This window comes from Molothrus ater, chromosome 29, assembly GCF_012460135.2.
Source record: "Molothrus ater isolate BHLD 08-10-18 breed brown headed cowbird chromosome 29, BPBGC_Mater_1.1, whole genome shotgun sequence".
NCBI lineage: Eukaryota > Metazoa > Chordata > Aves > Passeriformes > Icteridae > Molothrus > Molothrus ater.
In genome coordinates, this window is record NC_050506.2 from 2,791,440 (window position 1) to 2,818,053 (window position 26,614).

Sequence of the window (26,614 nt, forward strand, 5' to 3'; positions counted from 1 at the left end):
CGCCCTCCCGCGCTCGCTGCTGCCCGTTTCCTGCCCGGAGCCTCCAGCAGGTGCCGGGGGCTGGGGCTCCCCCCCGGTAAAGCCAGGCCCGGTGGTGCGGTGCCGGTTCTGCGGCGGTTCCGGCCAAGCCCTGGTCCCTGAGCCCCCCTGGTGCCACCGCCCCCAGACAGGACAGCGTCCCCCCCTGCCCGCCCCGCCTTGACGAGGCTCCAAGGGCGTTTTCTCCTTGACGGCATCCCCGAGATGCTCCCGACCCTCCGGAGGGAATCCAGCCCCGGGCCAGCCGAGCTTCCTGGGATCGTTCCCAGGCCATGCTCCAGGGACCAGCGGCTGCCTTCAGTCCCTGCCCGGCTGCAGAGTCCCAAGCCTGGCAGGAAGCTGTGGGGCAGCCCCTCCCTCGGGGCACATCCCTTTCTCTAACCCCCAGCCCTTGTGCCAGGCCCTGCTGCAAGGTCACTGCTGTCCCTCTGCCCCCGGCTGTGCCTCTCTCCAGGTTGGTCCTGCCGTGTTCTTCCCTGACCAGGAGGGTGTTTGGTGCTTGCAGGGAGCTGGATGGTGTGAAGAGAGGAGCTGCTGGCCTTTCCTGGGAGCCCTGGGCACTTCCAGCGAGGCAGCACCATGCTGGCTCCAAAGAAAGGCCTCCTGTGCAACCTCAACCACATCCACCTGCAGCACATCTCCCTGGGGCTGCACCTCTCCCGGCACCCCGAGCTCCAGGATGGCTCCACGGGCGGGGGGGAGCAGACAGGCTGCACCCAGTGCCCGGAGAACCGGGAGCCGGTGGATGCCAATTCCAACAATCCCTCGGTGAAATGTCGCTGCTGTGAGTCCCACGCTCCGGAGCCAGAGACCCTCGGGCTGCAGAACCCTGAGGATTTCCCCTGCCTGCACAGCGGAGACGAGGAGGAGGCGGCGTCCCCTTGTGATCCCCCTTGTGATCTGGCTTCTTCCTCCTCCTCCTCCTCCTCTGTCAGTAGCTGCTCGGATTTCAGCTTGGATGACTCCCCAGTCTCGGTGTACTGCAAGGAGTTTGCCAGAGCAGGGTCCCAGTCCCCTGACAAGCAGCTGAACGTCATTCCCACAGAAAATGCCTGGCATGGAGAGCCTCTGGCTGATAGAGAGCCCCTGGCTGATGGAGAGTCTCTGGCTGATGGAGAATCTCTGGCTGATGCAGAGTCTCTGGCTGATAGAGAGCCCCTGGCTGATGGAGAGTCTCTGACTGACCAGCACAGGACGTGCCATGGGAGAGATGCCAACCACAACTCCCCGGTGCCCTCGAGAGCCACCAAGAGCTCTGTGGCCAGCAAGAGCCCGGACAGCCTCTGCAGCAACAACTCGCTCGATTCTCAGTGCGAGGAGCTCTCTCCCAGCACAGCAGCACCGGAGACCTGCCCCGACCTAGACCCCAACTGCAACCCCCTCCCCGAGGCCGATGCCGCGCCCCCGGCCCCGCCGCCCGTGCCGGAACGGAGGGATCCCGGTGTCCCGAGCAGCGCTGCGGAGCCGCGGCCCCGGCCCGGCGGGGTCCCCCCGCCCGTGCCCCCTCGGCCCCGGCGGCGGCTGCAGGTCCTGAACGCGCACAGAGCGGAGCAGCAGCTGGGCCCGGAGCCCAGGGCCGGCCCGGCTGAGCTCTGCAGAGACACGGCCACCAAGACCATCACCTCCTTCCACGAGCTGGCCCAGAGGAGGAAGAGGAACGCGGCTGGACCCACACCTGCCCAGGCCAGGGTTGACCGCAGTGACTGGCTGATCGTGTTCTCGCCTGACACGGAGCTGCCCCCCACCAGCGAGCTGCTCTCGGGCACGGTGGGCCAGGAGCCAGCCCGGCCCCAGCCCCAGCCCCAGCCCCAGCCCCAGCCCCAGCAGGACGGGCCAGCCAGGCCGCCCGGCCCCAAGCAGAGAGAGGTGACCACGTTCAAGGAGCTGCGGTCCCGCAGCGCCGCCAGGCAGCCCAAGGGCCCGCGGGCAGAGCCGGCCCAGCACCCCCCGGTGCCCCCGGTGCCCGCCCCGGGCTGGGGACCCCCCGCGTCCCTGGGGGGGACACCGGGGCTGGCACACGGCGACAGCCACCAGCCGAGAAGGAGAGCCCGGCCGAGCCTGCAGCCCATCGCGGAGGGGCAGCCCAGGGATGTGGAGAAGGGGGGGCTGCCCCCAGGGGAAAAGGGGCTGGGCACTGCCCCGCTCCGGAGGCTCGGGGCGCCCGGCGGGGACCCCGCGGTGCCACGGGCGGCCCGGAGAGGAGACGAGACCGGCATGGGGGGTGAGTCTGGGGGGGAGTCTGGGGTGAGTGCGGGGTGAGTTTGGGGGGGGAGTCTGGGGATAAGTCTGGGGGGAGTCTGGGGTGAATTTGGGGGGAGTCTGGGGATGAGTCTGGGGTGAGTTTGGGGTGAGTCTGGGGGTGAGTCTGGGGCGAGTCTGGGGGTAAGTCTGGGGATAAGTCTGGGGCGAGTCTGGGGTGAGTCTGGGGGTGAGTGAGTCTGGCTCCTTCCGGGGTCCTGCCTGGGGGATGCGGGGCCCGGTGCGGGTCCCCGGGCGGTGGGAGCGATCCCGGGGCGCTCCGGGCCGGGCACGGCGCGGTCCGGGGGTGTCCCCGCATGGCCCGGGACGTGCCGGGGCTGTCCCGGTGCCGCTCCGCCCCGCGGCTCCCAGCGCGCTTCCTCCGCCCGGCCCGGCCCGGCCCCGCCGCCCTTCGCCCCGCGGCTCCATGAGCCGGAGCGAGCTGGGCCCCGCCGCCGGCCCCGCTCCTCCCCCGGGCCCGGGCAGCGCTCCAGCCGCCGCCCCGCCTGACCCCGCTGCCCCGCTCTCTCCAGCCAGGCCCGAGCCGCTCCCCGCCGGAGCCGCCGCCGGAGCCGCCGCCGGAGCCGCCCGGCCCGGCGGGGGAAGAGCGGAGGCGCCCCATGGCGAGCAAACGAAAGGTTGGGGCAAATCCTCGCCGGAGGAGTGGGACAGAACCGGGCGGGAGGGGAGGAGGGGGCAACGGGACCCGCGGGGTCGGGAGGGTGCGAGGGGCTCGTCCCGGGCCGGGTCGGTGTCCGGGGCACCCGCAGCGCTGGGCTGGGGCAGGGACGCTGCAGGCAGGGACCGGCAGCGCTGCCCGCACCGGGCCCGGCCCTGCCTGCCCCCGGCCCGTGATCCGGGCCAGCCGGAGAACGCGGCTGCAGCCGCCACCGCAGGTCCCGGTTCCAGCACAGCACCGTGGGCGCTGCAGGGTCCGGTGGTGTCCAGGGCTGCTCGGTGCCCGGTGTGTCGCTCTGAGCTGACCCTCCTCTCCTCCTCTCCTCCTGCTCTCCTCCTCTCCCTCGTCCCCAGCGCTGCTGGTCGCCGTCAGCTCCGCTGTGGACAAGGTCATCGCCCACTTCAGCACTGCACGGAACCTGGTGCAGAAGGTGAGAGCTGGGCTGGGCTGGGCAGGAAGGATTTTGGGATTCCCTCATCCGTCCCAGCGGAATCAGGGGCCGGTGCTGCCCTTCCCTTCCCTCCCCTCTGCTCGTGCCTCCCTCAGGCCCAGCTGGGGGACAGCCGGCTCAACCCCGATGTGGGCTACCTGCTGCTGCACACCCTGTGCCCTGCGCTCTATGCCTTGGTGGAGGACGGGCTGAAGCCTTTCCAGAAGGATGTGATCACAGGCCAGAGGAAAAACTCCCCCTGGAGCGTGGTGGAAGCCTCGGTGAAGACAGGTGAGGGTGAGGCTGGGGGCATCTCCAGGTGCCTGGAGTGCTGCTGTGCCCTGGGCACTGAGTGTCCATGCCCTATGCACTGTCTGTGCCCTGGGCACTGAGTGTCTGTGCTTTGGGCACTGAGTGTCTGTGCTCTATGCACTGAGTGTCTGTGCCCTATGCACTGTCTGTGCCCTGGGCACTGAGTGTCCATGCTCTGGGCACTGTCCATGCCCTGGGCACTGAGTGTCTGTGCTCTGCCCCCCACAGGCCCCAGCACCCGCTCCCTGCACTCCCTGTGCTGGCACGTGGCCGGGCTGGCCCCACTCAGCAGCAGCAGGCAGAAGTTCCACGCCTTCATCCTCGGCCTTCTGAAGTGAGTGGTGATGGCCCCGCCAGCCTCACTGCCACAGCAGCTTGGAGCTGTCCCAGGGGCTCTAATTTGGGTTCTCTTTGTCTTGTTTAGCATTAAACAGCTGGAGCTGTGGATATCTCACCTGCAGAAGAGCCCAGGTAAGGACACGGTGCCCAGGAGCTCCCTCCCCAAGCCCTCTCAACCTGCCAGGCTGAAAATCCCACTCTGGGCTTGGGATACATCCACTTTCCATGGTGGATCGTTTTCCCTGGTGTATCTTCAGCACAGAGGGTGCTCTGGCTGACATGGGCAGCCTGGCTGGCCCTTGCTGGGGATGTGACAAGCACAGGGGGCATTCTGCCCCTCCCTCACCTGTCCCTGTCCCCACAGGTGTGATCTCCGTGCTTTACTCACCCACGGCCTTCTTTGCCCTGAGCCAAGGCCCTCTTCCCCACCTTGCTGACGAGCTCCTGCTGCTCATCCAGCCCCTGTCGGTGCTGACTTTCCACCTGGACTTGCTCTTTGAGCACCACCACCTCTCCGTGGACGTCCGGCCCTTGTCCCGCCGGCTGCAGTCCCCGCTGTCCCCCGTCCCCGTGCGGGGGTCTCTGGGGGGCCAGAGTGGCGCTGCTGGGGACAGCCTGGAGGATGAGACCCCCCCCCGATGCTCTGGGCAGGGTGGGGGGCACAGGGGGCCGGTCCCAAGTGACCATGGGTGGGTTGGTTCCTGCTCCCCCAGTGGGAGCTGCCCTGCAGCAAACCCTGCAGCAGGTGCTGCGCTGGGGCGACCAGCTCAGCCGCACCTTGCTGGGCTCTGACACCCCCCCGGAGAGCCACGGGCCTCAGGAGGGCGCTGGGGGCCCTGGGGCTGGCCTCAGTGGCTGGTGGGGCCAGCTGAGCCAGAGCTCCAGGATTTACACTGCTCCCAGCAAGGAAAAGTCCCCCTCGGTCTGGTGGACGAAGCTGCGGGCGGGGGAGCCCAGCCCGGGCCAGGCTGGGCAATCCCAAACTTCCCTGAGTGAGCCCAGAGGCACAGAGCTGCAGCTCCTCCAGACCAAAGCTGGCCCTGAACGCTCTGGCCCAAAGCCCAGCAGCAGCACTGACACCTCAGGGACCTCTTCCCCTGAAGATCTCTTCTTGCCCACTGGAACCAGAGTGTTCACCAAGCTGGATGATCCCACTGCTGGAAAGAACCTCCTGGCTGCTTCCCCAGAGCCTCCTGCCAACAGGAGCCAGGCAGCACCTTGTGCTGATGCTCCCAGTGCTGACAAGGGCAGCTGGCTGGGCTGGCTCTTTGGAGCCACCAACCCCTCGTCCAGGAGCTTCCCCTCCAGCCCGGACACCGCCTCGGCCAGGTCCAGGTGAGACCCAGCTTGGGCAGGCACAGGGGGAAGGGTTTGTGTGTGCTGAGGGGTTCCTGTGTGCTCAGGTGTGCTGAGGAAGGGTTTCTGTGCTGGCCTCGTGGGGATCTTGTAGGGTTTCCCTTGGAATTAATGCACGTCCCAAGCGCCGCTGCCATCGCCTTGGAGCAGCAGGAGCTCCTGGGGAAGGCTCAGTGCTGCTTGCTGGCTCCCAGATGAGCAGATCAGCAGCAGGAAGGGCTCCCAGGCGAGCTGGTGGCTCCCTTTGCTCTGGCAGGAGGCCGTCCCGCTGGCTGGCCCCCAGCCGCCGTGTCCTGGCCGGGGTGGTGAAGGGTCTGGCGCCCGACAGGAGCCGCGCCCCGGAGCAGCAGCCGGGCAGGACCGAGCCCGCCCTGCCCCCGGCCCGCAGGTGAGGCTGGGCTGGGCTGGGCTGGGCTGGACTGGGCTGGGATGGGATGGGATGGACAGGGCTGCGAGGGCTTTTCTGGGTGAGGGAAAGCCGGGGCTGCTCTCAGACACGGCCCGGGGGTCGCACACATCCCTAAAGGGAAAGCCATGACTGCACCCCCAAGGATCCCCTTCTCCTGCTGGGCTTTGGGGGAACCTGAGCCTCTGCCCACCTGGGGTCAGCTGTTTTTTCCCAGACGTTTTGGGGACAGTTTTTTTGCATTTTCTTGTGTGCTTCGTGGATTCGTGGCAGCTTGTGTGGGGCAAGCATGTGGCAGCTGTGACCTGGCTGTTGGAACAGCTCTGTCCCAGTGGGCAGGGTGGGTGTGTGGCCATCCCAAATGGTGTTTGGCTGCTTCCCTCTTCCCCATCCTCACTGACCCCAATATCCCCACACCTCCTGCTCTGCTCCCCCTCCCAGGGGCTGCTTGGCAGGACAGCTCTGCCAGGTACAGACCCCTCCTCAGGGGCCACCTCTGCCTGAGAAAATTCCACCCAATTCCCACCCCACAAGGGCTGAGGGAGCCTCTCAGGGTCCTCGGAGTCCCCGGGGAGGGGAGTCTAAAGTGACATTGGTGGCACAGGGGTGACATTTGTGGCACAGGGGTGACATTTGTGGTGCAGGGGGTGACGTGTGGTGCAGGGGGTGACATTGGTGGTGCAGGGGTGACATTTGTGGCACAAGGGTGACATGTGTGGTGCAGGGCAGTCCGGGCACTGTGTGACCACACGGGCACGGCCGACGGGCACCTGAGCTTCCAAAAAGGGGACATCCTGGAGCTTCTCTCCACCGTGGATGAAGACTGGATCCGCTGCTGCCATGGCAACAGCACCGGCCTCGTTCCTGTTGGTTACACATCCCTGATTTTGTGAGGAGGAGGAGGAGGAGGAGGAAGGGACCTGAGGGAGCAGCTGAGCTCTCCGGAGCGGTGCCAGCTCTGGGTGGGGATGTCTCCTGTCACCTCCAGAGCTTCACCACCTCCGGGGCTGGCGGCTCCCAGGGGACCCTGCCCTGTGCCTGTCACTGCTGCATGAGGTCACCGTCTGCCACCGTGTCCCCCCGGCTCCTCTGCGGCAGCTCGGGGGTCCCTCAGCTGCTGCCCACCCCCCGTGCCAGGGCAGGGGCGCCTCCTCTCCCTGCCCCGCGTCGCCTCCGTGCCGTCTGTCTGTCCTGCCACCGCTGCCACCTCCACGAGCCCCGCCGGGGCCCGGGCCGGCCCCCCCAGCACTCTGTAAATAATCGTAACCACTGGAATGAGCTCGTTCCGCCGGGAAAAAGCTGGAAATAAAGGATGTGACTCACGTGTCCACGTGTGGCAATGGGCGCTGGGGCTGGCACTGCCGAGGGGCCGGGCTGGGTGGGATGAGGGGATGCTCCAGCCGGGAGGTGCTGGGGCTGTGCGGGTTCTCAGCATCCCGGCTGCCAGCCTGGGAGAGCAGGGAGGCCTCACACCCCAGCAGAAGGTGCCCACAAGATGCCCAGGCTCCTCCACAGCGTGGGAGAGGCGGCTGCAGCCTCCCAGAGCCAGGAATATCCCTGGAAAAGCTGCTGGGGAGCAGCCGTGGGAGCCGCGCAGCAACTGGGAACAGCCCAGGTCACTGCTTGGGTTATTTATAAAACTTCAAGTGATCTTTTCATAGCCCAGAGGATGGCAGCAGGGGCTAAACGGCTCCAAGTTCTTGGTGTTTGTGTCATTGCTTGTGATTTCGTGCCAGAATTTGCATTTCCTGCTGGGCTCCCGAGGAAAGGAAGGTGTGGCCATGCCGGGGAGCGGCCACACGGCAGCAGCAGCCTGGCCCCAGGGACGGTTTTGGGCCTCTGCTCCCTCCCACGGCCACGTTTCACCCTCCCGACTTCCCCTTTCGGTGGCCGAGAGCCGCTGTGTGAGCCCCGGGTGAAGCTGCTCTCCTTTCTCTCTGCTCTCATTTCCACTTCTCTCGCTGGGATTTTTATTCTCAGACGAGTGACGTTATATCCTGATTGGAATGTTCCTTGGCTCGCCTTAAGGAGGCTTGATTGATTTCCACAGCTGCTTCTGGACTTTTTGAACGAGGTCATGCCAGGAGGGGAGGAAGCCAGGTGGTACTTCCATTTATTTATTTTCTTTTTAAATAAACAGCCTGGGGCCTTGGCTTTAAAAGGGGCACAGAGGTCAAGCATGGCATTTTCATGATCACAGAGAGCCAGCCTGGGAAAGGGAAAAAGAAAAATCAGGTTCCACACAGGGGGTGTGGAGGAGAAGCTGTTCCATTCCTGAGGGAGCCTGCAGGTGAGAGATCCCTCTGCACTCACCTGAGCAGGTGAGTGCCCTGCCCCAGTGGGACACGCCCGGGGGTGACAGTCCCCAACCTGAGCAGGACAAGGGGGGTCCTTGGGTTTATCCCCTGGGAATAGGCACCAAATGTGTGGATTCAATGGCTCCTGCCCCAGTTTGCCTCACAGGCAGCCGTGGTCACAGCCCCTGTGACCCCTCACAGTGACTGTGCTGCCCCCACCCCTCCTGCAGAGCCACTGGGGTCACACGGAACCCTCTGAGATGTCCAGCAGCTGGGGGCTCAATCCCAGGGGGTGTTCCTGGGTTGGTTCCCATCCCACTGGCTGTTCCTGGGTTGGTTTCCATTCCAGGGGGGTGTTCCCATCTTCTCATCCCAGGGGGGTGTTCCTGAATTGGTTCCCATCCTAGGTGGGTGATCCCAGGTTCCCGGGTTGTGTTCAGGAGCTGGGACAGCCCAATCCCCACCTTGTCCCCAGCCCAGAGCACTCAGTGTCACCTCCAGGTGTTCCTTGGACACCTCCAGGGATGGGCACTCCAACCCTCCCTGGGCAGTTCCAATCCCTGAGCCCCCTTTCCATGGGGAAATTCCTGCAGTGCCCACCCTGAGCTGCCCTGGCCCAGCCTGAGGCCATTCCCTCTGCTCCTGTCCCTGTGCCCTGGAGCAGAGCCCGACCCTCCCAGCTGTGCCCTCCTGGCAGGGACTTGTGCAGAGCCACAAGGGCCCCTGAGCCTCCTTTGCTCCAGGCTGAGCCCCTGCCCAGCTCCCTCAGGGACTCTGCAGCCCCTGCCCAGCTCCCTCAGGGATTCTCTAACCCTTTCCCAGCTCCCTCAGGGATTCTCTAACCCTTTTCCAGCTCCCTCAGGGATTCTCCAGCCCCTTTCCCAGCTCCCTCAGGGATTCTCTAACCCTTTTCCAGCTCCCTCAGGGATTCTCCAGCCCCTTTCCCAGCTCCCTCAGGGATTCTGCAGCCCCTGCCCAGCTCCCTCAGGGATTCTGCAGCCCCTGCCCAGCTTCCTCAGGGATTCTCTAACCCTTTTCCAGCTCCCTCAGGGATTCTCCAGCCCCTTTCCCAGCTCTGGACATGCTCCAGCCCCTCAATCTCTTTCTTGTCACAAAGGCCCCAAAGCTGACCCAGGGTTTGAGGTCTCTCAGCAGAGGCAGCACAAGGGGCTGGGGTCACTGTCCTGGTCCAGGCCAGGTGCCATTGGCTCTTGCCCACCTGGGCACACCTGGGCACACCTGGGCCCGTGTCCAGCTGCTGTCCCCAGCACCCCCAGGGCCTTTCCAGACACTTTTCCCCAAGCCTGGAACGTTCTGTGGGGGGTGCTGTGACCCAAGGGCAGCACCCAGCACCTGCTGAGCCTCACTCCATGGATCCCATGGATCTCATGGATCCCATGGATCCAGCCTGCCCAGGTGGATCCTGTCCATCCACCTCCTCCTGTCCTCCTGTCCATCCACCCTCCCACCCAGCTCAGCAAAGAAAACCCCCGAGCCAACCTTAGGAAAAGATTTTTCCATTTAATACTAGACTCTCAGGATTGAGATGCAGGCTTTTTATGCAATTACATCCAATGTTAAAATGGTAATACATAATTTACAAAGATTAACATCAAAACAATGATCTATTTAGATATGCTTTGTAAAAAGGAAATATATTAGCAGCATTTATTTTCAGCAATCACACAGCCTACACCCATGCAGACTAAGGTTCAGCTCTATTTGCAGTAACGTAGTGCTTCCTGGCTCCGGCGGCGATCCTGGGGACACACGGGTCTGCTCAGTATTATAAAATAACCAAAAAATAAAAAAAGTCATTAATTTCTACACCAGTAAGAAAAAACAATTCTTTGCACTTACCTAACATTTGATTGTCTAAAAAACATTTTGTTTAGTCTTTCAACAAAAGAAAGATAAAATGACAGAGCTAGTGTCTCGCTTCTGTACGCACTTTATTTTTTTTTTTTTTAAAAACTTTTTAGTGTTTAACACCATTTGAGACAATGATTTCTGTTTGAAACTAAATGAGACAACTCGAGGGTTTGGACATGCGATATTCCTACTACACGCACGAGTATTTTATACTCAGGGTTCCTGGTACTGTACAGTGCTTCTCTACAGTAAGAAAATATTCCAAACTATTTTCTTATTTCTTTTTTTTTTTAATAAAATATTTTTTTTTCTCAAAGGGTTTTTTTCCTTTCTTTTTTTTTGTATTTTTTTTTTTGTTTTGTTTTGTTTTCTCTTTTTAAATCAACACATAAAAGTTAATGGAATGAGTCATGTTCCACTAAGAGTAAAATAATTATAATAATAACAAGAATGTACATTAGGACGAGCTTGGTCCATAAAAAGGAACATGTAACTACGGTATTGCTTTACATCCACGCAGCAGATATATACAACTTGGCACATTAAAAACTGGATTTCTTATAAGAACACCTAAAACAGGACTGGATATGCATGTGTACGTCTGAGACAGGAAAGCAAAGCCACCGTCCGGGGGCAGCGGGGGGGGGGGGGCCGGCGGGACAATCGCGACAATCGCGACAATGGCCGCGGGGTGGGGCCAGCGGGAGCCGCTGCCCGGACGCTCGGCTGTCCACCAGCACACGAGGGTAGTGTTAGCAGTTGATAAATTCTACAGCTCACGACAAACACTCGCTCGGATACTGCCTGACGGGCACGGAGTGAAAGGGTCCTTGGGGTTGTTTTTTTTTTTTTGGTGGTTTTTTTTTTCGTTTCGTTTTGTTTTTTTTTTTCTTTTCCTTTTTTCTTTTAACGGATTTTTATTTGCACAACACACGAGACACACGAGAACCACAGCTTATCAAAAAAACCAACAGCAATGGTGGCGTCAGGAGCTGACTTCGCTTTTATAAAATTTCTCTGCAGAAAAAAAGTGAAAAAAACTCACACCCCACCCCCTCCCCCCGCACAGCAAGTGCCTCATCCCAGCTCTCCTGCCCTGCTCCAAGGGCCTCTGGAAGCTTCTCCTTGGCACAGACCACAGGGACACGTGCTCAGCTGTCCCACGGCGAACCTCGTGCTCGGCTGGGGACGTTTCACTCTTCTTGGAACTTGTGCAAATCAGAGGCCACAGCTTCAGGGCAGCTTTTCCTTTTAAGCCACTGGGCCTTTCCTCTCCCCTCTGGATTCCTGGATTCCCTTCCCTGGCGGTGCTGAGGGTGGCTGGTACAATCCCAGGTGAGCAGTGACCATGGGGCACATCCTCCTCAGAGTAACTCAGTCCTTTTCCTCTGCCCTCCCTATTATTATTATTTTTTTTAATTTTTTTGTTTTGTTTCGTTTTTTCTCCTCTGAGTGGGAATATCAAGCAAAAATAAATTAAATTTGACCATCCTGGACAATAACCACGAGGTTTCCTCAGTACCTAACATCAATACAAGGCACGCCCACCAACACACACACCAAGAGCACTGCAGAGCAGGGTGGGCGCCGTGCCAGCCCGGCCCCCCAGGTGCTACTGTTTGTATTTTGTCAGTTTGCTGCTGCCCTCCTTCCCCAGGCTGGGCTGTGCCCCCAGCCCAGACAGACCCCAGAGCTCGGCTGCCCCTCCTGGGTCACTTCCTGAAGCTGCTCTCGGGGATGGTCAGAGTGCGGCGCCGCAGCTTCCGGCCCGAGCCCTCCTCCAGCAGGTAGGTGACATCGATGGCTGCAACAGAGCACAAGGGGCACCTCGGTCACTACAGCATCACTGAGCTGGGAAAAGACCTCCAGGATCATGGATCCAACCTGCGAGGGATGCCCCACCTGGGCACCCAGAGCTCAGCACTGAGCGCTGCCTCCCATCGCTCCTTGAACACAAAATTCCTGTTTCTTTATTCCTGGTTCTTTCAAGGATGTTTCCCTCCAGGAAATCCAAACCATGCCTGGAAAAGGTGCTGAGTGACTCAAGCCCTGAGCCATGGCTGGACCAGAAAAGCTCCAAAAATCCTCTCAACCCAAATGAAGCATCAGTCCATGACTGTGTGGCATTGGACAGACTGGACAGGGCTCATCCTGGGCTTGAATTTAAAAGCAGGGTCACACTTTACCAGTGTCCCTCATCCCACAGCTCAGACAACACCTACAGCAGGCACTCAGAACCAAAGTAAAGCTCATGAAAGGTCAAAAGAGACTTTCCAAATTCCCCTCAGTCTTTCCTGGCCTGTCTGTTAAGTTTCTCCATTGTAGATATTGAATGATGCAGGGGGGAATGAGTTTATGGAAAGGTTTGTGGTTATTAAAAATATTATACAAAAAGACCCTAAAAAATATGATACAAAACAGTGTCATAGTTGTAAGAAATTTCACTTGGAAAATTTAGTAGATTTCTGTTGCAAAGGAAAACGTGGCTACAAAGAAAACTGACTTTCCTAATGCCCACCGGCAAGAAATCCACACAAAACCATTCATTGTATCAACACAGCTCAGCCAAGTGACCCCAGAGCTGCAGGAGACCCAGGGGCTGTGCAAGCAGAGCCTGAATTCTCACCGTTTTTCCCTGGGATTTTCTCTAGGAGGTTGAGCAGGATCTGGTTCAGCCTCTCCCTCTGCAGGTGCCGCCGCTCCTCGGGGCTGCAGAGCGGCCTCGAGTCCGAGGGGTTCTCGTCCCCCTTCTTCTCAGCCTCGCAGCTCTCGCTGGGCACGGGCTCCTTGTCGGGCTCCTCGGGGCTGGGCAGCTCCCCTGGAGCCTGCTCAGGGGTCCCCAGCACCTCCTCCATCAGGGGCAGGGAATCTTCCTCTTGGTTTAAGTCTTTGATCTGTGGTTTCGAGCGATCCGATTTCCAGGATGACCTTACAGGAAAAAAAAAAGGGTTTAAAGAGAAGTTTTTCAGCTCAAAGGACAATTCCCAGCGAGTTCAGGACTCATCCATGGTTGGGGATCTCTGGAGCTCAATTTCTTCCTCCATCCCTGCACTCACACCCCCCAGTGCTACAGCTTTATCTGCATCGCACCAAACACAGCTTTGAAAAACAAATGGATTTTTATTTTCAGTTTCAAAAGATTTTACCTCCAAAACCACTGTGGCCCAGCCCTTAGTGGGATGTTCTTGCAGGCTCTAGCAGGTCTGGGCTCTGACTGCCCCACAGACACAGGCAGCAGGCCCAGGACCTGGATTCCTCCATCTGGGAAGGCTGGAGCCTCCTGTTCTGAGCATCTCCTCACTCAGCTGCTTTTTTCTGACTGTCAAATGGCTCCTTTCTTTTCCTGATGTACATTATTATTAATGCCTATCCTGCCTCACTTGTTCCTTTTTATCTCTCTGCAAGTTTAGAGAGCTTTAAATAATTTAAACTTCTTATTTCCATAGCACCCAGGGGAAAGGGGCAGGAGGAGAGTGGGCACAAGAAACAAACAACATTATTTCATCTCTTCTCAACGATCTGGGAGGGGAGACTCACCTGCCTCCGTTCCTCTTGTAGTTGTCTGGCACATAATGAGGCTGCAAGAACAATGAAGATTATGATCAATACCAAATCAGAGTCACAGTGGAAGGAAGTGCTGCTCTGTCAAATGCTCTGGAAGTGCCAATGCAGGACGCTCTGGAAATGCTGGTGTACCTCAAAGAGACTTCACAGGAGGAGGCACAATCATGTAATAAGATCAATTAGAGCCAGACTTGTCTGGTTCTTCGTATCTTCTAAGTAAATTTCAAGCCACAGACCATCATGACAAAAATCATCTTTGCTTTCTGCACAGCATGAATCTGGAACCTTCTCCAAAGCCACTACAAAAACCTCTGCTCCAGGAAGAGCAGAGCTCACTTGCAGAAGGTTTGCAGATCTGCTACCTCTGAGTCTCTGAGCTCACCATCACCATTCCCTGAGCACCTCTCTACCTCTCACCTGCAGGTTCTGTTCCACCCAGTTTTCTTTCCAAGCTTGCTTTCCAGCCAGCTCTTCCCCCAGGCTGTGCATACTCAGAGAATCATGGAATGACTGAGGTTGGAAAAGCCCTCCCAGAGCATCCAATCCAAGCTGTGCCCCATCCCCACCTCGTCCCCAGCCCAGAGCTCTGAGTGCCACCTCCAGGTGTTCCTTGGGCACCTCCAGGGATGGGGACTCCAAACCTCCCTGGATTTGGATGGGGCCTCCAAACCTCCCTGCCAAGGCCTGACCACCCTTTCCATGAGGAAATTCCTCCTGATATCCAGCCTGAGCCTCCCATGGCACAACTTGAGGCCGTTTCCTCTTGTCCTGCCCGTTGTTCCTTGGGAGCAGAGCCTGACCCCCACCTAAAGCATCAGCTCCCTCTGCCTGACCAAGCTTCATTTATCAACACTCAGGAGCTTTCCAGAACTCCATCCAGCCTCCTAAAACCAGATGAGGAAGCTGAGAGCAAAGCCACTCACAGAGAAATCCCTCTTGGGTGTGAGTTTCTTGGGGAAGTGGTCGAAGGCGTAGGGCTTGGTGCACACGGGGTAGCGGTTGCGGTGGATCTTGTAGAAGAGGTGAGCTGATTTATCCAGGCGGTAATCACAGATGTAAACATCCTGCTCCTTCACCCCCTTCGGCCTCCCTGGCACCAGAACAAGGAGAAAACAGTCATGGACTGAGGGGGAAATGTGGTTTATCCCAGGGGTCACAGGTTTCCACCATGCAGTTGTGGAGCACAAGCTGCAGCGTGGTTTCCATGGGCACAGCAGAGCTGTCACTGCACCCACAATCTCTTCCAACACTGAGGAAATCCATCCATTTCTATCTCTGACCCTTTCCTTAAACCTCCAAGCTCACCTGCTTTCACCATGCAGTTGAGGAGCACAAGCTCCAGTGTGGTTCCATGTCCCTGTTTGCTCTCTCACTCAGAACCCCAGCAGGGTCACTCTGAACACCTGCATACTCTGATCAAACACTTCCCAAACCTTCACAGACACAATTTTCAACCGACATCATTTTCTCTTCCCTCTTCAAACAGGAATCCCTGTCCCAGGGCAAAGCCTCAGCTTTGGGCCAGCTCTGAGCCACACAAACATCCCCACAGCCTTTGGACAGCAGGAACTGCTCCAGGGCATGTCCTTGCTTCCAGAACAGAGTGGATTTGTCCCAGTGCCTGGTTCAGGGTAAGGATGATGTTGGCTGGTGCCCAGCAGTGCTCACCCTCCGCCCAGCACTCTCCAGGCTCCCCTGCTCTGCCAGCAGGGCCAGCACAGCTGACCCCAGGATGTTCCACACCATGGAGTGCCCAGCCCAGTGGGGGTGGCTGCGATCCCCGGTCAGTGCTGGGGAGTGGCTGCACTGGGCATCACTTGTGCTCCCTGGGGTTTATTCACAGAATCATGGAGTGGTTTGGGCTGGGAGGGACCTTAAATCTCATCCCATTCCAGGCCCTGCTATGGCAGGGACACCTTCCACTGTCCCAGGCTGCTCCAAGCCCTGTCCAATTTGGCCTTGGACACTTCCAAGGATCCAGGGGCAGCCCCAGCTGCTCTGGGCACCTGTGCCAGGGCCCCCCCACCCTCACAGGTAAGAATTTCCTCTGTGTATCCAACCTAAATTACCTCTCTTTTCAGGTTGAAGCCATTTCCTCTTGTCCTGTGACTCCAGTTCATGATTAAGAGCCTCTCTCCACCTTCCTCCTAGCCCCTTCAGATATTGGACACCTTTCTTTCTGTAACCTCCCTTTCCATTACTACTACTACTACTATCATTATTATTACTACAATATTTTAATTTGTTTCAACCATGAAACTGTTTTTTATCCCAACCCCTGGGGTTTAACTCTTACCTGTTCCCTCCCATCCCAGGGGGAGCGAGTGGCTGGGTAATGCTGAGCTTCCAGCAGGGGTTAACCCACCACAGCCCAGTGCCCAAATGCTTAGGAATGTGTTTAATTCCCACCTTTGCAGTAGGTGTAGAGGTCTAGCACACAGCAGGTCCCCACCACGGCCTCCAAGGGGATGATTTCATACAAGGGCACCCGGAAGAGTTCGTTGTGGTAGAACTTGCGAGACGGGGAATGGTGCGTTTCGTGTGGACGGAAATAGTGGTGGCCAAAGGCAAAGCGCTCCTCCCTGAGGGTGCAAAGGGGACACAAACACCAATCAGCCCATGACACAACCCCTCAGTGCCCCCTGCTTTCTTTGGAGTTCCCCCTCTTGCTGTGATGAACAGCAGAGCCACACAAGTTCCATGTTCCACTGCCTGCCTGCAGTGAGGACAAACCCTCCCAGTGTGGTTTCCAGGGGCACAGCAAAGTGTGACTGGCCAGGGCACAGCCCAGCTGTCACTGCATCCACAGCCTGTTCCAACACTGAGGAAATCCATCCATTTCTATCTCTGATCCTTTGATTAAACCTCCAACCTCATGTGTTTCCAACCATGCAGTTATGGAGCACAAGCTCCAGTGTGGTTTCCATGGGCACAGCAGACTGTGACTGGTCACAGCTGTCACTGCACCCACAGCACAGCAAAGCTATCACTGCACCCACAACCTGTTCCAACACTGAGGAAATCCATCCATTTCTATCTGTGATCCTTTGATTAAACCTCCAACCTCATGTGTTTTCAACCATGCAGTTGTGGAGCACAAGCTCCAGTGTGGTTTCCATGGGCACAGCACAGCTGTCACTGCATCCACAGCCTGTTCCAACACTGAGGAAATCAATCCATTTCTATCTGTGATCCTTTGATTAAACCTCCAACCTCACGTGTTTCCACCGTGCAGCTGCAGAGCACAAGCTCCAGTTGGGAATTCCCAACCTCTGCACTTTGCTCATTGCTGCATCCTAAAGGTGAGACTAGCACAAAATTCCTGTGCTTTGGCAGGCAGGTCAGTGGGATGGCTCAAACTCCAAGGCTGTCTGGCACTCACTTCTCGTTTTTCCAGAGCTTCTCGATGCGGAAGATGTCGAGCTTGTCGCGGTTGATGTGGGACAGCAGCCGGTACGATTGCCGCACCGGGTGCCCGTCGGGGGTCCTGCGGCTGTCTCTCATCAGGTACACACAGTCACCTGTCCAGGGACACAAAGGACACACCTGGCCTGAGCCCAGCACAGCAGAACCACAGGAAATAATCATTAAAATGAACACAACCTAATGCTGGATTGTAAGGAATGACATGAAGCCACTGCAGAAGCTGCCAAGAGCACTCAGATGTTTTTCACAGCAGCTTTACACAAAAACTACCCACAGCTTTCCATGGCAGACTCAAAACACCAGCCTCCAAGGGATCAAAACCATGACAAACCACAGGATATGTAAACATGCCAGTCATGATTAGGAAAAGGTGTAGGAATTAGTGATGGCTGCAATAAATATGCGAGAGAGAAGATACTTAGGGAGGAGGTTACTATTAAGAAAATCCTGTCCTGAGAAGCCCCAAGCCTTTGGTTATTCCAGCAGAATTCCAATGAGATGTAGAGCTCAGGAAAGGTAAAGAGAATTCAAAAAGGACTGAACAAACTGGCACTGCTGGCAATCAAAAAGTGTTTCCCAAGGGCAACCCCTAAGCTCAAATTTATTAACTTTGTCCCATAAGTGAATTCACTCCCTAATTTCTCTGCTCTGCCTGTGAAATCCCAGAATAACCTGGGCTGGAAAGGATTTTAAAGACCATCCAGACCCACCCCCCTGCCATGTGCAGGGATATCTTCCACCAGACCAAGCTGCTCAGAACTCCCACCTGGCCTTAAGCACTTCCAGGGCTGGCAAGAGATTCCACTTCTGTTATTTACATAAAAATGACCAAAACCTGGGAGGTCCCAAGTCATAAAAGCTCCCTTGGGTAGGAGCAGAGGTCACACAGCAGAATGTTGTGGCTGGCAGCAGCAGCTGCTCAGGAGGAGAGAGCACAGGAACAGACAAGCCAGGGAAAACCTCCCTGTGCTGTCCCTGCCTTTTCTGTTCATGGACTTTCAGAGCCAAAGGCTAGAGCTTTGGGGATTAATCCTTCTTCCAAGTATTTGTCTAATCTTTTCTGGAACCATTTATGCTCTGACCTCTCCACCCTCCTGTGGCAAGGCTTGCCACAGTCTAGTCATGATTTTATAAAAAAATCCTTCCTAGACTTTAACTGTTGCCAGCTAACTTCTGGTTGTTCCCTAATTTCTGCATCATTGCACCTTCCTGAGCCACATTTCACAGACCTTCATCATTCACCCTCCAAATCACCTGGGCAGACTCTGTCCACAGAAAAGATGATCCAGATCAGATTATCTCTGTTATCCTTGTTTTTCCAGGTAGTGGGATCCTCTGAGCAATGGGATGTCAGAGCAGCACAGGGCAGGCAGGGCAGACAGACACCCCAGGAGGTTACAGAAGGGCACAACCCCTCTGCTATTTTGTGCATAACAATTTCTGATACTCCCTTTGCCTTTTTGACTCAGCTAGAACATTTTTCTCATGTTTCCATTAAGTTACAATGACTCCTGGGAGTTGTTTTCCCTATTTTTGTATATGTGTAGTTATTGGCTGTTTGTCTTCCATGGATATTGGTGTTATTAATGATTATTATTAATCTTGGGAAAAAGATGCCAGGAACCACTGAGGACATCATGGCCCCAGGGTCATTCACACCCCAGTTTTGCTATAAGCAGATTCAGGATTAAAATGAAGCACATTATATTTTCATTCATATAATCTCATTTATCAATCTTATCTAAGTTTAAAAGATGCTCCTAAGGACTCCTCATAGGCAGAAATTTCTCCCATATATCCAACCTAAATTTCATGAGGTTCCTGTGGTCCCTCCTCTCCAGCCTGTCCAGGTCCCTCTGGATCCATCCCTTCCCTCCAGCATTTTGACCACCCCACAGAACTTGGTGTCTTGACCTAAAACTGGGATAACAACAGCTTCCCTTACAACTTTATGAGTAGCTTTTAAAGAAATTGGAGAGGTGGGTTCCTTAAAAGACTCTTAGAATACAAGGAACATCCTCAGAGGAGCTACTGGCCCAAGCAGAATGTAAATAAAACCATTTCAATTTTAAACCTCATTTTAAACCAGCTTTTTTCAACTCTTCTTCCCCACCTCTCCCATGAGAAGAAAGCAACCCCAGCATTACTGTGCCTGACTGAAAAAGGAGCATTCAGAAGGAGATGTAGACTCTTGCTCTAAAGATCAGGAAACTTGATTTGAATTCCAGTTTATAAAGATCTACTGCCTCAAAAATGAAGTTTCCAAGGAAAAAACAGAGCAGCTGTTGCTGGTGCATCAGGGATGATGATTTGTTAGAATTTCTGGCTAGGTGGGTTTTCCAGGATCCATTCTGACCCCTATTTATCAATTCCTATCCAAGACAGAACTCCATGGGATGTAATGGATCAGATCTGTTTTATTTGTTTTATCTCCTGAGTTTAGGTATTAGAGAATTTTTGCAGTGGTGTAAAACTCACCAACTTCCAGCAGAATTGCCAAAAAATTAGGAAACAAGTTCTGCAGCCACCCCTGAGATGCCTCTGAGAGGGATTTGGTCACAGCAGGGTGTGACCACTCACACAGCTGATTTTCAGTCTTGTTCCTCCAAAACATCAGCTCTCAAGCTTGGAACTGCTGTTCAGGGTGCAGCTCCTCCTGGGCAGGCACTCCATGCACTTCCAGGCTTTGTGGCAACATCAGCCTCTTCCCAATACACAGCTCCCAGGAAAATATAAACCACACACAGACTTGAGGGGCTGCAGGCCATGATTTTGCCTCAGAGTGTGGAATTATGAGGCACTTTAGACACCAGAAGGAGTAAAAAGCTGTTTTTTCCACAGTCCAAGCTGCCTGATACACCCACAGCACAGTAAAGGTCCTGCCTGAGGACTCAGAGTGGAAAAATCAACAAGGCCATGGATTTCCCCTTCCCCTGCTGGAGCTGCACGTTCTGTTCCAGCACCTTGTGGTGGAATTTGCTTCAGCTGCTCCCTGTGCCTGCAGAGGCATTTGGTGCCCAGCAGCTGCAGTTTGGTCTCCTTTGTCCCCTGCTGATGGCACACAGAGCTCAGAAATGTCCTACAGAGGGACATTTCTCTCTTGAAAGGGCATTTCTCTAATGAAGGTCACCAAGATCAGATCAGAGGCACACAAGGAAAATTTACCACACTGGGACAGAAATTATCTTAATGCTCTGAACACCTGGAAGATGCCACAAGCCCCTGATAAAACATCATCCATTTCAACAGAAAATGTAAAAGCAAGTTCTGATACAGCCCTTGAAGTAAAAAAAAGACATGAGAAACCCAAAGGCTGAACTCTGGACAGAACAGACAATGCAGAGCAACACCCAGCAAGGAGAACTGAATGCAAATTCCAGAATCTTGCAGATGGGATAATGAATGCTGGTTTTTGACCTTTTTCTAAATTCCCCATTTTCCTGAAGGCTCTCCTATTTCCCTCTAGCAAACTTATCAGCTGGTTTCACTCGTTCAAGAGCAGTTTCCTGATAATGATAAAGGGTTCTTTCTAACCTTGTGAATATTTGTAGGATGAAATTAAAAAATAATCAGTGAGCTGAATTGTGTGGCTGTGGCAGCTGCCTTGGAGAGATTCAGGAATTGAGAGCACAGTCCAGAAGAGATAAGCTTTAGGGAACACACAAGCAACGAGCTGGGTGTTTTAATGCCCATTCTGCACTAAAATACTGGAGGTCTGACAGCCTTCTTGGCCTTTACTTCTAAATGTTAACTACCAGCAGTTGGCTCAGCATCATCCTCCCCTGGCCAGGACAGCCCTGTGCTAATTAACATTTCTTCATCAACAGCCTGTGAGAATTCTGACTGTGTGTCACTCCCAGCACTGCAGAGAGAGCAGCTTCCACTCTTGAAAAATGAAAGTATTTTTGCCACAAGCAGCAGCTTCCACTTGTGAAAAATGAAAGTGTTTTTGCCACAAGCAGCAGCTTCCACTTGTGAAAAATCAAAGTATTTTTGCCAGGGTAATGCTACAAGTGGCAGCTTCCACTTGTAAAAAATCAAAGTATTTTTGCCCCAAGTGGCAGCTTCCACTTGTGAAAAATGGAAGTGTTTTTGCCAGGGTAATGCCAGAGATCCCTGCACACTGCTGGCCCCAGAGGCAGCACCTACCCTGGCGGAGCAGCAGATCATCCCTCAAGAGGCAGATGTAATAAACACAGCCAGGCTGGGCATAGTGGGGCCGAGGGATCATGGGAACCTCCTGCAGGGAAAAAGAAAGGGAGTTGTGAGATTGATAAGATAGGAAATAGTTGGTTATAGGTTTTTTGTTATAAGGTATTATATAATTTTCTGACCCAATAAGCTGATGTTAACAGAGTTTATTTTGCTTTTTTGATTTATCACTTTAATTTCTTTTTACTGTAATGTGGATATTTTTGTCCAATAAGGTCTTAGTACATGTTTGTAATATGTAATAAGTAACATATTACATATGTTTTTATTATAACATCTAAACTTTTAGCTTATTTTATACAATTACATTATTACTATACTACAAAACTTTTTATCATCTTATTTTATTATAAATACATATATTATATTATATTATATTATATTATATTATATTATATTATATTATATTATATTATATTATATTATATTATATTATATTATATTATATATATAATATAATATATATTATATTATATATAATATTATATATATTATATTATATTACATTATATTACATTATATATATGTTTTATATAGATTTTTATATAGATGTGTATATAGATGTATTATAGATATATATTTTCTTACTTAAAGAATATTCTTACTTATAACTATAGAAGCCTAAGTTTATGATTTTTCTATTCAATGTTTGTGTGTTTTGCTTTTACATTAATTTAGGCTTCTTCTAAGGCTACAAATCAAACCCTCTTGAGACTGTGAGGATTCCTATCTTTCTGATTCCCACACCACCCTATGGAAATACACAGAGAAAACTGAGAAAAAAACAGAGAAAAACTGACCCCTCGTGGAACTGAACCTAAATCAAGGAAGCTTCACCAATCCCAAAGATACAAATTCAAAATACAAATACAAAAAAACCCTAAGGAGCTGCTGTAATTTTATAAGAGTGATAGGAAGGAGAGTTTTGTTTTACCCTGTTCACAGCTCGAGGTTCACACTGCTCACACAGGTAGTGTTCAACATCTGAGTTCACACCCATGCAGTCACAGTGCTGCCACACCTGGAAGAACAGGTACATCCCAGTCACAAAGTCCTGGCCCAGATTACAGCTGCAAGCTGCATTTTCTCAACAAATATTAAGGAAAGCAAGAAAATAAGCTTCACACAGGAAATTCAAGATTTTCTATGAACTATTTCACACCATGTCAGCACACAGACAAGATCTCCATGCAACAGAAATATCTTTGCCTTCCAGACTGATTTATTCATGCAATAAAAAACCTCACAGCAACCCAGCACTGCTCGTGTCTCTGAATACCCAAGACCCAGCAACACCTCAACACCCACCATGCACTTTTCACACTGGATCATGAGCCCCTCGTCCTTGTAGAGGCCGCAGATGCAGCGGATGACGTCCTCGTCCTTCTCGTGCCCGTTGTCCTTGTCACACACCGAGGTCTCGCTGCTGTCGGCCTCGCTCGCCGTCTCCCCCACGATCTCGTCGATCTGGGCCGAGGCCTCGTGCCGTGCGTTGTAGTAGGCCTTGCGCCGCACCCCACCCGCCCCCCCCCGGACTTCCTGCCGTAGTATTTCTGAAAAAAATCACAAAAAAAACCCCAAAAAAGCTTTACTTCCAAGTCCTGTCTATTTTAGCTCCTGTCTGTGTACCACCTGGGGGCCTGGTGGCCTCTCCATGTCCCCTCCTGACCTGGACAGAGTCAGTAGGCCTTGCAGCCGGCACACGTCCCGCCCCGTCAGGGACTTCCTGCTGTAGTATTTCTGAAAAAAATCACAAAAAACCCCAAAAAAGCTTTACTTCCAAATCCTGTCTATTTTAGCTCCTGTCTGTGTACACCTGGGAGGCTGGTGGCCTCTCCATCTCCCTCCTGACTCTACTCTCAGAGTATCAGTAGGCCTTGCGCAGCCGGCACACGTCCCGCCCTGTCAGGGACTTCCTGCCGTAGTATTTCTGAAAAAAAATCAAAAAAACCCCAAAAAGCTTTACTTCCAATTCCTGTCTATTTTAGCTCCTGTCTGTGTACACCTGGGAGGCTGGTGGCCTCTCATCTCCTCCTGACTCTACTCTCAGAGTATCAGTAGGCCTTGCGCAGCCGGCACACGTCCCGCCCCGTCGGGGACTTCCTGCCATAGTATTTCTGAAAAAATCACAAAAAAAACCCAAAAAAGCTTTACTTCAGTCCTGTCCTGTTTAGCTCCCATCATGCACACCTGGGAGGCTTGGTGGCCTCTCCATGTCCCTCCTGACCCTGGCCACTGTTGTAGTTGGCCTTGCACAGCCTGCCCCATCGGGGACTTCCTGGTATTTCTATAAAAACCAATAAAAAACCCAAAAGTGCTTTATTTCCTTTTTAGCTCCTGGGAGGGGTTCTCCCTACAGCTGCAACCCAAAGCTGGGGTGGCCACTCAATCTTCCTCCTGACTCTGGCCAGCATTGTAGTAGGCTTTGTACAGCCGGCACACAGCCAGCCCCGCTGGGGACTTCCTGCCGTAGAGTATTTCTACAAAAATCACAAAAAACCCAAAGTGCTTTATTTCCTCCTGTGGGCTCCTGTCTCTGTGCACACCTGGGAGGGGTGGCCTCTCCATCTCCCTCCTGACTCTACTCTCAGAATATCAGTAGGCCTTGTGCAGCCGGCACACGTCCCGCCCCTGTTGGGGACTTGCTGCCATAGTATTTCTATAAGAACCAACAAAAAAACCCAAAAGTGCTTTATTTTCTTTTTAGCTTCTGGGAGGGGTTCTCTCTACAGCTGCAGCCCCAAACCTGGGGTGGCCTCTCCGTCTCCTTCCTGACTCTGGCCAGAATACCAGTAGGCCTTGCACAGCCCGTCCTGTTGGGGACTTCCTGCTGTAGTATTTCTGCAAAAACCACCAAAAACCCCAAAAAGTGCTTTATTTCCAAGTCCTGTCCTGTTTAGTTCCTGTCCATGCATGTCTGGGAGGCCTGGTGGCCTCTCCATGTCCCTCCTGACCCTGGCCAGCCTTGTAGCAGGCCTTGCACAGCTGGCACACGTCCTGCCCTGTTGGGACTTCCTGCTGTAGTATTCCTGCAAAGACAACACAAAACCCCAAAAAGTGCTTTATTTCCTGTTTAGCTCCCGAGAGGGCTCTCCCTACAGCTGCAGCCCCAAACCTGGGGTGAGGTCTCCATGTCCCTCCTGACTCGGCCAGCAGGTGCATGGATGTGACACGGACAGGGGAGGAACTGAGAGCAGCCCTGGGAGGAGGATTTGGGGTGATGGGTGACCAAAAACTCAACGTGCTCTGGCCCTGCGTGTTCACAGGCCAGAAACCACCCCTGCCCTGGGCTGCATCCAAAGGAATATGGGCAGTAGATCAAGGAAAGGGATTTTTCCTCTCTGCTTTGCTCTCCTGAGACTCCACCTGAGGTGCTGTGTCCAGTTCCAGGGCCCCCAATGCAAGAAGGACATGGAACTGTTGGAGCAGGTCCAAGGGAGGCCATGAAGTTGCTGAGGGGCCTGGAGCCAGGCTGGGAGGGCTGGGAATCTCAGCCTGGAGAAGAGAAGGTTGTGTGGAGACCTCAGAGGTCCTTGCAGGGTCTGAAGGGGCTCCAGGGAAGCTGGAGAGGGACTGTTCATCAGGAACTGGAGTGACAGGACAAGGGGGAATGGGTTCAAACTGAAAAGGGAGAATTTAGGTTGGATAGATGGGAGATATTCCCTGTGAGGGTGGGGAGGCCCTGGCACAGATGCCCAGAGCAGCTCTGGCTCCTTCTGGATCCCTGGAAGGGTTCAGGCCAGGCTGGACAGAGCTTGGAGCAGCCAGGAACAGGGGAAGATGTCCCTGCCCATGGCAGGGGGTGGAATGGGATGAGCTTTAAGGTCCCTCCTAGCCTAAACCATTCCATGATTCTGTGATTCCATGACACCTCACACTGAAAAACAGGGTATCCCTTCCAAAAGGAATGAAAATTTCTTTAGATCAGCTATTCCTGAGTGTCCTTGACCTTCTCTGTGACCCAAGGCAGTCAAGGGCTCATGATTTGCTATGGAGCCCTCATCAGGAATGGATCAGCACAAGTTCTCTTCCTCCAGAATAAATTTCTTCCTTTATTCCTGTAAGAGCATTAAAAGAGGGCACATCCCTGCTGCCAGTGCAGCAGCTTTCAGGCCAGACAGAGCCTCACCTCTGCATTCCTGAAGACCTTCAGCATGTCCCCATCAAAAGCTTCCACAGTTTTGTAGTAACCAGTCAGGATCTGCTTCTCAATCGTGGCAAGGTCCAAGGGGTCAGAGATCTTTTCATAATAGTCTGCATTTCTACAACAGGAATGTTGGCACAATGTCAGGCTCAGCAGCAATCCCCACTGTGCAAATCCATCAGAGAAAGCAGCTCTGGGAAGGCAGCACTTACTTTTTCTTTGGGGGCAGGTTCAGGAGAGGAGCTGCCAGCGCCTGCCTGGAGGAGTCTGCAACAGGAACAGAGCTTAGTGACATCAGTGGAGTGAAACTTCTAAAGAAAAGCAACTAACAACATTCAATCTGGGTTAAAAAAAGGCTTTTCTGTTATCTGAGCCAAGGGGAATTGAAATGCTTCTGTATTTCTAGATGTTGGTGCCTGTAATTGCAGTACACGTAGCACAAGGACGACAGTTTCTGATTTTTTCTGGAATTTTGAAAAATCAATTTCAAAGGACAGCAACATCTGCAGATTCTGGTGGTAAAGCAGGGGGTTGAAGCTAAAGCAAAGTGATTATTGGTAAGGGAAGAAATTTTAAAGAACAAGAGTGATTTAACCCCCCCCGTATTTTTCTAGCATTTCCCATTTCCAGAGCTTGAAAACATACCCACGAAGATTTTTTTTAAAGAGAATCACCTTCACCTTTGTAGGCTATGATGCTGTCACATATCTCCTTGAAGATCTGAGCCAGGCGGGCGGCACGAGCCACCTCGAGGTTCTCCTCAGCCGCTGCCAAGCGCCGCGTCCGCACCGAGCGCGACGTCTGCAGCGCCGAGAACTGGGTCATGAACACATCTGGGAGAGGAGCACAGGGTCACCCCACATCACAGAGACATCCTGTGATACTACTGCCTTGGTGTAAATGTTAAAATGCACTTTATATGTGTGGTGTTCAAGTAACTTTGTTGTAAAGATATGGTTTTTATTTCTGTTGCTAATTAAGCTTAGACATAGTGAAATATAGCTGATATAAGTGATATAGCTGATATAGGTATATATTACAGATACACATTATAATATTGGCTTTTTGTAAATACTAAAATGGATTTTCTATGTGTAGTGTTAAAGTAACTTGTTGTAAAGATATGGTTTTATTTTCTGTCGTTAATTAGCTTAGACATAGTAGTGAAATATAGCTGATATAAGTGAATTAGCTGATATAAGTATGTGTTATAGATACACATTATAATACTGGCTTTTGGTAAATATTAAAAATGGATTCTACACGTGTGATGTTAAAGTAAGTTTGTTATACAGGTTTT

General features: G+C 53.5%; 4 protein-coding genes across 4 annotated transcripts in view; 2 read left to right on the plus strand and 2 right to left on the minus strand.

Annotated features, from left to right (window-relative positions):
- The first annotated feature begins 56 nt into the window (after positions 1-56).
- On the plus strand, positions 57-7,125 carry LOC118696127 (AP-4 complex accessory subunit RUSC1-like). The gene is given in 10 exon segments (XM_036398085.2): positions 57-2,260; positions 2,811-2,915; positions 3,310-3,386; positions 3,503-3,677; positions 3,927-4,032; positions 4,123-4,169; positions 4,402-4,667; positions 4,669-5,372; positions 5,650-5,781; positions 6,524-7,125. Coding segments are annotated over 10 exon segments (3,423 nt in total). The 5' UTR covers positions 57-618; the 3' UTR covers positions 6,693-7,125.
- Positions 7,126-9,724: 2,599 nt separating this feature from the next.
- Positions 9,725-22,826, minus strand: LOC118696135 (histone-lysine N-methyltransferase ASH1L-like). Its single transcript, XM_054517590.1, has 10 exons — positions 22,800-22,826; positions 22,479-22,709; positions 22,105-22,191; positions 21,108-21,198; positions 16,915-17,053; positions 15,942-16,114; positions 14,456-14,622; positions 13,506-13,546; positions 12,595-12,896; positions 9,725-11,772 (listed from the first exon to the last, which is right to left on the minus strand). Exons 1-10 carry the CDS (start codon positions 22,824-22,826, stop codon positions 11,681-11,683), a joined length of 1,350 nt encoding a protein of 449 aa, XP_054373565.1. The 3' UTR covers positions 9,725-11,680.
- A 211-nt stretch (positions 22,827-23,037) lies between these two features.
- LOC129046979 (histone-lysine N-methyltransferase ASH1L-like) lies at positions 23,038-26,408 on the minus strand. Its single transcript, XM_054517665.1, has 4 exons — positions 25,989-26,408; positions 25,527-25,581; positions 25,300-25,432; positions 23,038-23,100 (listed from the first exon to the last, which is right to left on the minus strand). The coding sequence occupies exons 1-4, from the start codon at positions 26,137-26,139 to the stop codon at positions 23,038-23,040; spliced, it is 402 nt and encodes a 133-aa protein (XP_054373640.1). The 5' UTR covers positions 26,140-26,408.
- LOC118695914 (potassium/sodium hyperpolarization-activated cyclic nucleotide-gated channel 4-like) overlaps positions 26,234-26,614 on the plus strand; it is a 3,542-nt gene continuing 3,161 nt past the window's right edge. The window contains 1 exon segment of the mRNA XM_054517591.1: positions 26,234-26,248. Coding sequence (XP_054373566.1) covers positions 26,234-26,248 — 15 coding nt within the window.